Consider the following 12,386-nt stretch of genomic DNA (forward strand, 5'->3'; position numbering starts at 1 on the left):
GAGGGAAATGGCTCTCTGGGAGAGCATGGATGGATGGCAATTCTTGAGGTGTGATTAAATGAGATTTATCTGCATGTTTTTTAGAAAGAATGTTACCTTGTACCATTGTTCAAGTGGTATCAAGCCATAATTCGAATTTGATCCCCTAATCCCTGCTTTTGTCATTGCAGAAACAGATTTTCAAGTCAAACGTAACTTGAATTACAACCATATATGAAAGAACCATGCAGACATTTAAAAAACAACAACAAGTTGGATTCAAAACTCTAAAATCTGTGGTGACTGAGATTATGAGTCAAAAACCAATAAAATGTTGACAAATGATGTCTTAAACGAAAATCCTTTGTTCAGAGTAATGAATAATTGCTCTGATGTTGCCACCAGACTGCACTTGGTCCCCGTATGCAAAACCCATCACATTATTCATTCGATGATTGTTTTGCTAACCACAGTGATGTGTCAACAGTTCTTCGTTTGGAAGTGACAACTAATTAAAAAGGTAAAGACCTACCTTGCGGATGCCTTCTTTGGACTCCTCGACATTATTATCTCCTCCTCCGGTGCGGTTAATCATCCGCCACATCTGGGAGTACATGGGATCTCTCTCGAAGGGGTTCATGGATTTGGAGCGCACCTGATCGTAAACAGCAGAGTCCAATACCGTACCGTAAGGCAAATCGGTCTGCTTGGATAAGTCCTGGAGGGACCTGTAAAGAGACAATATTGACAATAATTCACAATGTTTCCATCCCTGAAAGTGCCTAGCAGCCTTTGAACGACTGGTCAGCTCCACATCACACATGTAGCTGAATTCATGATGCTGGAGTCACCCCCTTTTAGCTGTAACGGATATGGAATTGCCTCGCTTTTTAACAGCAACAAGTTCCCACAATGCACTACACTGCTCTCACAGCTTTTTCCATCAAAGGAGAAGTTGATCCGTCTATACATTGCCGGTCAATGATAATGAACGTCTGTCTGCATTCCCACACATTTTGTGTCTTTTCAAGTAGAGTTATTATTCACAGTGCTCCAAGGATAATTAACCTGGATTAAATCTCTTTCTGTAGCTTTTCTGCTTTGCACAGTCACGTTTGCATGAGGGAAAGTGGTCATGCTTTGGTTACGTTCTTGGTGCCTCCCAGTGACAGCTGACCAGACCCAAAGCCAGGCGGGCGTTGGACAGTACACACAGAGTATTCATGAAGTCGCCAGCTGCACGTTGGTCCACACTATCTCTCCCCCATAAATTAATGATGTGGATCTACACTCTGCACGGGGCATGTAAAATGTAATTGACAATTAAAAAAAAAAGAATACAAATTTGAAAAAGCATGAAAAACATATGTAGGTAGAAAGCTGTTTTCACAGCAGTACTCCAGATGTCTAGCAGAGGTGACGTTGATAAGTGAAATGATACAAGCAGAAAAGAAACTGGAAACGTTATATGGTTGCTAATTGTATGCGTTTGCAAGATAGTGTAGCTAAGGCACTCAGTAGGCAAAAAAATTCTGCGATAATCCGGCATACAAACAGTCACAATGCTGAACTTAAATAATTAGCCTTAACCGACATTTGGATAAAATACTTACACACAAAGGATACCAATATTATTGGAGAGGGTGATAAAGTAGTGCTATTGCTCTATTGTATTGCCTTTATCCTCAGATGTTCCTAAACAACTGTTTTCTATTGGTAGTGCAGCCCACTACACAGCAGCTTTTAGCCATTTTAGCACAGCTTGTTTGCAGAAGTGATAAGGGGGCACCTTCGTGCAATATAAAGTCAATTGAGAACAAAGAATAAAAAGAAACAGGGGCAGAAGTGAAAACAACAAAAAAAACACTAGTCAGTCTCATTAAAAAAAAAATTCTAATAATTTGTCTCTTTTGATCTCTGCTTTCTATCTCAGTCTATACCTGAAAAGGAAGGAAAAACACACGCTATAACGGGTTGTAATGCAAAAGACCCTGTAGAAGAGTTTGGCTGCAGACAAATGTAATGGAGAACCATTGCGGGTACTAATTACTGTTTGTTTGTTAAAGGGCTGCTGCACACCACCCATGGATACGAGACTTGAGAGATTTGGTAAACAAAGCATTTACACAAAAGCGCTCAACATGTCCTGCTTAATGATGCACAGTGTACAGTATCTTACTTCCTCAATTCCGCAATAAACCCATAAAGAAGATTTAACAGCGAGCACAAGTACAAGTTGGTGCTGTTGCGTTATTATAAGGCTGCCCACCCAGACACACGCATAAGAAACAAGACAAATGAAAGGTCCCAGCTCTTGCCATTTCTCCCTCGCTCTGATGCCCTCAATAAATATCTCTCTGACCCGGCCTGAAAAAAAAAAAAAAAACCTTTGAAGATTTTAATGAACTTTACTGGAAACATGAATCTTTTATTGCCGTCAATTAATCTTTGGCCTTAATAATCTCCCCTCCCCCACTACTCCCCTGTGAATGTGCACGCCTGTCAGCACCCTCTTTGACCAGGAGTCCCCAGTTATGAATCGGTTTCACTGGGTAGTAACTCTGAGGTTCTTATTTAATGGTGTGAGTATGTGTGGGAGGCAGAGAAAGCGGGTAAAAAAACGTCATGTCAGATAAGTTTATATTTCATAGAAACAAAAAAGAAAAGGCCCAGAGGAAAAAGCGTTAATGGTGAGACAAGACCATTACACCAGTAAAGCTGCCAAATTTGAGAACAAAAGTGGTAAAATGCTTGACATAAAGTTTGTCTAAGAAAAAATAAATAAAAGCAGTACCTGATACATACTCTAAAATACAAAACGTCCTGTAAAATACTTATATTATATTCTTTAATGAAATGCTTAAAGGTTATTATGAAAAACAGGCCCTGGTAAAATGTTCTTGTATAATATTATATACTATATATGCCCTGGTGTATTTCTAAGGAAAACTGAAGAGACATAGCCTCATTTAAAGTGGGGGGGAAGTGGACGTAAACTAAGACAGCTTAAGTCGTTTGCCATAATTCATCTTTAAGAAAACACTATGAAATTTCTGGATTTGAATTAAAAACACCACAGAGATAACATGTTACTCTGTTTTCTAATAGAGGTATGCATGTATATATCATGTGCTTAATATTTGTGGGTAATGTTTTGTGTGGACAAATGTGGGCATGTGTGTGTGTGTGTGTGTGTTGGCACACACTTACTTTTCTGTCCCGTGTGCATGCTTGCTCATTTTGAAACCAATTTCATCACCCCTAAGCAGCCCAACGAGCAAGTAAATGGAGTGAACAGCAGCTGAATGTATCCTGTGACAAATACTAAGAATGTATGTGTGTTTGTGTGTGTGAGAGAGAGAGAGAGAGAGAGAGAGAGAGAGAGAGAGAGAGAGAGAGAGAGAGAGAGAGAGAGAGAGAGAGAGAGAGAGAGAGAGATGTAGAGTAAAACAGAGAGAGGGGAAGAGAGAGAGAGATCAATTGCAATTTGAGTATAATGTGTGTGTGTGTGTGTGTGTGTGTGTGTGTGATCTCCGGTTGCCCTTGCATATTTGGCAGCTAAATATAAAGACTAAGATATCTTTAACAAAACAAATAATATATAAATATATATATATATAAAAGGCCAGGTTGGGGCTCATCATTTCATTCATGGAGAGTCAGAGGATGGTCCATGTTTTCTTCACAGGCCAAAAGAGAAAGAGTATCTTGTCCCTGTTGGTCTGTGGGGAAATTAATTTGGGTAAAGGCACCGGAGCCTTGATCAGTTCATTAACTTTTTACAAATGGCTGTCGACACACTGCAGACATCTGTGCAACCTTGAACAACGAGCAATCACCGCGCAGTTTTCTTTTTCTCCAAACAATGAGAACAGCTAAACATAAGTCTTTAGAGTAGATTAGTTACATTTAAAGGCCACTAAAATGTTGTCGCATTTGGGATATTTAGAAATATTGGAGGAGTTTGGGACCTACATGCTCATATCCAAACATATATTAGCATAATAATGAAGTATTTAGAGACAATTTGTAATTGATTTTTTTTTTCTTACAGAGTCTATTCATTATGTGTTACAGTCTATGCAGTAAAACATATGATACTATCATACTGTTAAGACAGTAAATGCCATTATTCTATTACTGTAGCATTTTATGATCCCGTTCTCCCGAACATTTATGTTTGAAATAATCAAATGTAACAGACAATGGGTGCAGTCAGAGAAGTAACTACCCTAACTACCTTTGATGGGCAGTTACACACACGCACACACACACACACGCACACACACACACCATTCCTAATTGACTTTATTGCCATCATTAACAACCATAACATATGACACCTGCTGTGTGGGATTGAGCCAGAGGCGGCTCTTGATTCTTAAACACTCCATCCGTCTTTCAATTTTCCTATGTTGACCAATTCTTCCTCTCCATCGCTCTCCTCGCTCAACGCCCCCCCCCCCCCCCCTCACATTTATACCTCTTTAAAATCCATTTCTCGTCTTAATTCATAACCACGGCCAAAACCCTCCCTCTCTCTCCTCTTTGTTCCCTCCTGACCTTTGCCACACTCCTTTCTTCCTGTCTTAATCCGTCTCGTATTGTCTTTAACCTACCTCCTCCCTTTATATCCACATTACAAACTTCTGTCTCTCCCCTTTTCTCTTTGTATTGCTCCCCCTCTTTGCAGCCATCCTTGACTGTTTTCCTCAAGGATTCACGCTGAAATTGAAGGAAAACGTCCAAGCGTGAAATAGTCCAGCGAGGGTTCTGAATGCTCACTTGTTATTTCATTTCCAGGATGAAACAAGGGCATTAATACTTAAAACCCCTGTCTGTCTCGACTGCTCACTGAGACACTCGAGTCGCCTTCCTTTTTCCTGGTTTCTCTTGCATTTGCTCGCTTGCTATTTTTCACACCCAACTAATTCACTCTCAAACACTCACCAAACCTTTTGCTACTCGTTACAATCTGCGTAATATGTTAATCAAATATTCATCAGATAAAGCTGCACGCTAATTACAACATCCCAATCCTCCTTTATTCCTCGCTCAGCTAACTCTCTTCATCTCGTTTGTCGTGCTTAACGGTGACTCTAAGTTTGTTTTTGGCTATTTGATCCATCTCACATGTCGCCTACCGCCCAACTTTGGGGACCCAGGGCCATGTGGCTCTCTCGGTTTAGGTGGTAATTATGCTACTAATGACCCCAGAAGAGTCAACACATTAAAGATAATGCATTATAATTTATGGAAATCCCTAATTAGCTCAATAGATACCGAATGAGGCGGTAAACTGTGAGGCACTCATTAATGACAGCACATTTGAGCAGAAAAAAATAAAACAATAAAGCAAAAGCAAAACAAGTAAACACATTCTTTCCACACGATTTCCAAGAAACAAGACCAAAGCAATTCAAAGGGGTTGAGATTGAGGAGGTCAGCAGGGACAGAAAAGGAAGACGTTGAGACAAACTGACCGAAACAAATGAAGGGAAAAAAAGCGATGAGATTTAGAGAAATAAATGTTGTTTATTCCAAAGCCAAGCACAATTAACTGTGGCACTGCCGGGCGTAGCGGATGCTTCAGCATGCTGATTAGTCCAATGAGAGATGAACGTTTCCTTGTGCCACAAGGAGAGAAGCAGGCACACATGTAATCACAAGGAAGGATAAATAGAGGGCAAAAAAGTGTGGAACATGTAAAAAAAACACTCTCTCTCATCCGATATTCCCTGCATTCATCCCTGGAAACACACACACACACACACACACAAACAATGATAGATCCAAACTTGAGGCAGAAAGGAAATTACTATCCAGAAATGGGGTGAAACAGGATAGATGAAGGATGGAAAGAATAGAGAAGTAATTGTGTGTGTGTGTGTGTGTGTGTGCGTCTTCCCTCTCATGCATTACGCCTGCCTGGTAGAATGGATTTCCACACTGAGCAACAATCAAGCACACTGTGGAAGACCGCAGCGTGTCTGTGTGTTAGAGACAATTACTCACGCAGTCACGGCTACACACAAACTCTATGGCAAATGGGTGCAAGTGAACATACGTGTGTGTGTGTGTGCATAGCTGCATGCAAACATACTTTTGTGAGTTTTGAGTCCTATACCACAATGTTAATGTCAAAAGAGTTCTTCAGAAACCAAAGCCCGGGGGGACAGAACTGACAGCCTCGAGCACTCGTTGTGTTGTTACTTACTGTATGGAGTTCTCTATGCGCGAGATGGTAAGGAAGGCTGCTAGATTAGCGGTGTACGAGGAGATGACAATAAGAGCAAACATCCACCAAACGCCCATCATCATCCTTGTAGCCAAAGTGGTGTAGGGGACCTCTCCACCTGGACAGAAAGACACAAGGAACATTAATCCATCCATACACTTGCAGGAGGATAAAGTTGTTACAATCCCGATTGATTATGTTTGGATTAAGTGATTTGATCTGATGGCACAGACTAGATCTTCACACATTGCCATAACGTCGGAGGCACTGCAGAGAATTCAATCTTTGCGGTTCAAGAAAGACAAAAACAACACATTTATACATCGCAATACATGTTCTTGTGTAAATATGGTAAAAACTAATTTACTCGGATGTCTGAAAGTGGCACGGTGGCGTGGTGGTTTGCACTGTCGCCTCACAGCAAGAAGGTCCTGGGTTCGATTCCGCCCAGTGGCCTTTCTGTGTGGAGTCTGCATGTGAGCTTTCAAAAACGGTAAAACTCTAAAACTCACGATGGAATATTCCATCTATTTGTGTATTACCCGGAAAAGAAGCTTGTGGGATAGTCTTTCTAATCACACATGAATATATTCATGCTAACAGTCATACGTACACACAGTACACACGTTGTGAATACACATTTGCATACAAACGCACAGACTACTCATTGATTTGTTAGATATTAGCCCCATTCATCCATGTAGCAGGGGTTCACTGCTACCTCCACGCCCCCACGTCCTCTTGTCCAGTCCATCCATCCATCGTCAAACCGCTTATCCTTATCCTGCGGGGGGGCTGGAGTCCATCCCAGCCAACTTCGGGCGATAGACAGGGTACACCCTGGATTGGTCGCCAGCCAATCGCAGGGCTACACAGAGACAAACAACCATTCACATTCACACATCTACGGGCAATTTGGAGTCCCCAATTAACCTGATCCCCAGAGCATGCCTTTGGACTGTGGGAGGAAGCCGGAGAACCCGAAGAGAACCCACGCAGACACGGGGAGAACATGCAGACTCCACACAGAAAGGCCACTGGGCGGAATCGAACCCAGGACCTTCTTGCTGTGAGGCGACAGTGCTAACCACCACGCCACCGTGCCACTTTCCCTTTATCTCATGCTCATCCTCATTCTCCATTTCCTGCATTACATCTTCCTTTCAGGCCTCTGCATTGCTTACAACATGTGATTCAATTTTAATGTGGAATCTCGCGCCTCTTCCTCCGGCAATGCATTTTGGTTGACATCCTGTTTTACCATTAGCCCGCAGGCAAAGTAATGTGTAATGCTGTATTGTTTATATGCGCTTCAAATAATCACATTAAATGTTTGCCTGCGTTTTAGGGGACATTCACAAGGAAATAAAAACGCCAGCCTTGCTACTTTCATCCTTTATACAAGGTGCTGGGGGATTGCGCTGCTATCGGGCCCAAGCGCTGTGAGGAGGAAGATGAAGTTGTGACTTTTAGCAGTAAACCTCACAAAGTCAAAACAAAGGTAAATCAGTTTCCAGCAACTTACATCCCTCTAGCTTTACTGCTCGACTTGGCGTCAATATGGGTGACCTTTCAACCAAATCTTGTGACATAGTAGAGAGCAAGTAACTGTTTTCGGTTATCGAAATTTTCATCTTTTTATATACGGATGAAAACAAATAAATAAGAAATAACACAAATATTAATCAACACAAATAAAAAATAATGCTATATGTGTGTTTCAGAGTAAAGATAAAAGAAATACAGGCGGAAACTCTAAGTTTTTTTTAAGTCTAAGTTCATGCACTTACTATTCATGAGAAATTACAGCAGAAATTACAGTGGGGAGATTCATTTAATCTTTTCCAATAATCAATGCAACAAGCAGGCTTTTACTCTCATAGCTTGAGATGCTTTAAGTGTACAAATATATGCCGGACCCTGTCTACAGTATTCTGGACTTCGATAGCTTCTCAAACATGACCTTTGTAAATGATCCCACCCACTGAAGGGTAATATTCCAGGATTTGGGGTTTTATACCAGAGACATCCTCGGAGGACCGATTAAGTCAACAGAAAGAAAAACAAACTATTTTTGTGTCTCGGTACAGATTTCTGGCTACAGAAGTGACTTAAAATATGTATTAAAGATGGGACAGTTTTTTTGCAATGATTTATACAGTGGATGCTCTCTGTCCCTGGACTACAGACTTTTTGAGAAGGCCATTTTGTGGGTGCGTGTTTGTTGTTGAGACAGAGAGAAAGATTGATAAAACTAACCTAACATAACATTGAGTGGTGGGTTGAAATGGTCCTTGAAACGGTTTGCTTGGTGACTGATCGATTTCTGAAGTGCTTTTGTGTCTTCTCAAAGATTTTTCCAGAAGTGACTACAACAGCACAGTATGAACGAGAACAAAGAAAGCGTGCAGGATATTAGAAGTCCATAACTGAGCAGGCCTCAGGGCCACGCTGCTGCTCACACACACACACACCCGAAGCACTGTCTGAACTCACGGTAAGCTTTCACAGTGACCCAGTAAAATTCCCATCTTTAAAAGAATTATGCATAATTAATACATTATGCATTAAGGTAGCTGCACTTCTGTATGGCTTCCTCAATGACGCCCAGCCTAGCTACAACAGAAATAAGCTAATAGTGACTCTTCAATATGGGCCCTAATAAATCAAGGTGTTCTCCAGGTCACCTGTCGAGTGTTGCAATAGTTGCGTTCCTGAGCGACTCGTGTCAGAGATGAGACGTTTGCACGTGTGCACGTTTGTGGATTCTAGAGGCATTCTGCCATTAAGCAGCTTTTCAGGATGCCGACTTCAAAGGCAACTAAATATGTCCCTCCTTGCCATAAAGTATCTGCATGCTTCATCTCTTATCCTCTGCTGTGCTCCCTGTAGCTGCGGGCAAACAACATTTCTACAACTACACTCGAAAGGAGGAATCAAAAAAGTGAAAAAACAATATTGCTGTGAGTGCTTTAGAACGTGTCTTTCTTGACTTTCAGATCTCCATTAGTATTAATTTGCCTCAATACTATTAGAAGACTTTCTTCCTGTCTGCCTACCTTCTTTCAATTGCATTTTTTAAACTTTGATTGTGAACTGTACTTGTTTCTGTTAATAAAAGTAATGAGGTTAACACCTTTTTTTAAATGTAATCTAATATATTTTATTTGTTATGTTGTGTTTAAAATGAAAACTAGCTGCCCAGCACTGCCCAGCACTGCACACACTGCGTCAGTCTTCAACTCCCGTCTGTTAAGCAGTTTGCCAAGTAATTAGTCCTTCCACCTCTTTCTTATCCTCTCAGTTTTATTAAAAGATGTTCTCTGACATTCCCTCGATCTATCTTCTATCTGCCTGCCTCTTGGACAATGTAGCTAAATGAAAACTAAAAAACAGACAAGTGAGTCACAAAAAAAAAAAGGAAATGAACTGCAAAATAAAACTAATGACTACTGGAGGATAAAATAGAAAAGTAAATTGTTTTGTATACAAAGATTACAATAATGTGAAGATTTATTCTATGTATGTTTTCAACTAAATTACTATAAAACATGTATTCGAAAAATGCGGTGTAAGAGATAATGTTTATTCATTCATTTATCTTGTAATTCTAAAGCATTAAAGACACAAGGGAAAATCAAGGTGTGAAAAATGAAGTTTACTGGTATTATCAATGACCAGCAGGGGGCGACTCTCCTGATCATAAAAAGTAGACTGATTGTATACTTTTCTATGAGAAAACGACCCTACTTCTCACTTAAATTATTACCGTAGTTAACGTTGAGCTCATGGCCTCTTCTTTAAAATCATGGTATTCTTCAAAACACCACAATGTTCATTTAGTTTAGTTGGTTACCTTGTTATAGACTTCAGAGTCTGGGATCTTATCTTTTCCTAGAATTTTAACCTCTTATGAGTTCATGTCTAGGGTAAATTCTCTTCAACACACACACACACACACACACACACACACAAATTATAGATGCCGTCCAAATAGCTTATCCTAACTTGACCCTGAGTGTAACCCTGCAGCAAATTTGAAGTTGAGTTCTCTATTGTGAGACATAGCGTGCTAATGGTCTTTACACTGTGAGGAATTAAAAATCCCAGTTTATTCTACATCATGACTTTCAGGTATTCGTTTTCGATAACGTGTTTTTCTTGATTAATATATGATTAAAAAGAAGCGTAACAATGGCCAAAAATTTAATATTTACCATTCTGCATGTATAAAAAAAAAGTGTATGGATGAAAAGTACATCTTTGCATCACGGTGCTACGTACAGTTGCTGTTCTTATGGACAATCAGAGAAGAAGGGAAAGTGAGCATTACAGCAGTGTAACGGAGGACGCACCCTCTCTCGGGAAAACCTCTACATTTTAGTGTAAATGAGGGACAAAGGGATGGCCTGCTGGACAAATGGGTGATGAGGACTGGCTGTGTTATTGTGCATGGCCTATAGACAAGAGCCGCTATCCTCTTCAGTGCGCGCTGCAGATGTTGGACAATCCCCTTCAGTCACTAGTTTATTGAGCTGATGTCTGGTGACAGAGGTGTCTACTTGGGCAGACTTGTGCCTCTATAATTATCTCACAACTGCATCAGCAGCCATGTTTTTAATAATACATGTCTCTCTGCTCTCCTTTCTTACAACTTTAGACAGTGAGGGGGGCAGGGGAGGGAGGGAGGGAGGGAGGGGGGGGGGGGTCGTGGTGACTGTCCACAAGTCAGAAAAATCCACCTCTTTCAAATGAATCATCGTTTTTTTTTCTTTTTTTAAATCTACACTTCCGCTGCCGACTTTCCGAGTCTCCTCTTCAAAGTCACAGCGTCACACTCCAGTTATTCTGGGATGAAAGAATACTAGAGCAGTTCATTCGAGCTTCAAATGTGGAAAGGAGAGCAGGAATACGTTCAGCTGATGTCAGCTCCCAGTTGCAACAACTGCAATCTTGCCACAAAGTGAGGCAACCTTTTTTTTTTACTACAGTTTGGACACGTTTATTCTTTCACAGCCGTAAAAAGTGTCTGGTTAGAAGACAGTTGTACAGTGACAGATTTACAACGAACAGGTTGGTCTGCGAGTGCATGAGGCGAGATCATAGTGTTGGTGTAATGTCTTCACATTAACTACAAATCCAAAGCAGAAATGTCAAAAAACGATTTGAAGTTGCAGGATTCCATGGATCCAGGACACTGCAGGCATACGCTCTGGGTGAAGTGGAAAATAAATCATAAGCCTCTCAGCAAGTGACATTAGTCATCTTATTTGTTTAAACCAACCCCAATGTTGGTTGAACACGCTGGCTTCTCGAGAACAAAAAGGCCGATTTATAGGACTTTTACGCTGAATTTACATTTCTTAAGAAATTAAATTTCCAGCCCAATGCCCAAGTCAAAGCATTTTTTTTTTGCATGAGATTTCTATTTGTGACTCAATGTTTCACACAATAGCAGTTACTGGCAGCTACTGACAGTGTGAGCTACAATGAAATACACATTACTTACAAAAAGAAGCCTGGAAAAGCCGTTTCATACAGGCAACAAAAGCGGTGGAGGATGGCGGATACAACCCCAGTATCTATTGCTATTATTCCTTCCTTTCCATGGTCACATTTAGCTACCAAAGTATTCTAACATCCAAACAGCATTTCATGGTCAGGAAGCAACACAAGGTTCTGTCAAGTGTCCTCTGTGAAGATGAAGTGCTGCTCTTTCAAAGGGAGATTTTTCTAAAAACGATTGTCCCTTTCCTAAAATGTCAGTTCTAAACTCTAAAGAACCTGACACAATATACTTTTGCCAATATCGCAGTTATATGAAGAAAGTGTTCATATTTTTTTGTTTTTTAAAACATTTTATCTTTTCACTCAGACTTCTGTAGAGATGGTTTCTCAAAGCCTTTAGTCTTCAATCAAAAATAATGACGCTTCCAGCCTTTCAAAGACAGGAGGCTGTTCAAAGCACCAATGACTAATTAAAGAAACAACTTATCAAAGACCAAACATAATCAAGAAGAGTCAATCAAAAGTTAAACATGTTTACTCATACTCATATGGTATTGACTACTTTTTAAACTGAAAGGGCAGAAGGAGGATATACTCCGTTTACCACATGCAGACAACTCTTCCAGCTTATAACCCAGTTGGTAATTTCACTTCAAGTCGA

The 12,386-nt window shown here is 40.5% G+C and overlaps 1 protein-coding gene across 4 annotated transcripts in view; it reads right to left on the reverse strand.

Annotated features, from left to right (window-relative positions):
* grid2 (glutamate receptor, ionotropic, delta 2) overlaps positions 1 to 12,386 on the reverse strand; it is a 329,591-nt gene that overhangs the window by 49,987 nt on the left and 267,218 nt on the right. For all 4 annotated transcript variants that reach the window (XR_013452082.1, XR_005713926.2, XM_040195422.2 and 1 more), the window contains exons 12-13: positions 6,197 to 6,335; positions 512 to 707 (exon numbers count right to left, since the gene is read on the reverse strand). Coding sequence is in view for 2 of the 4 variants with exons in the window: in XM_040195422.2 (XP_040051356.1) it covers positions 512 to 707; positions 6,197 to 6,335 (335 nt within the window). In the remaining 2 variants the exon portion in view is untranslated. The remainder of the gene's footprint in view (positions 1 to 511; positions 708 to 6,196; positions 6,336 to 12,386) is intronic.

Source organism: Gasterosteus aculeatus, chromosome 13 (genome assembly GCF_964276395.1).
Source record: "Gasterosteus aculeatus chromosome 13, fGasAcu3.hap1.1, whole genome shotgun sequence".
Classification (NCBI taxonomy): domain Eukaryota; kingdom Metazoa; phylum Chordata; class Actinopteri; order Perciformes; family Gasterosteidae; genus Gasterosteus; species Gasterosteus aculeatus.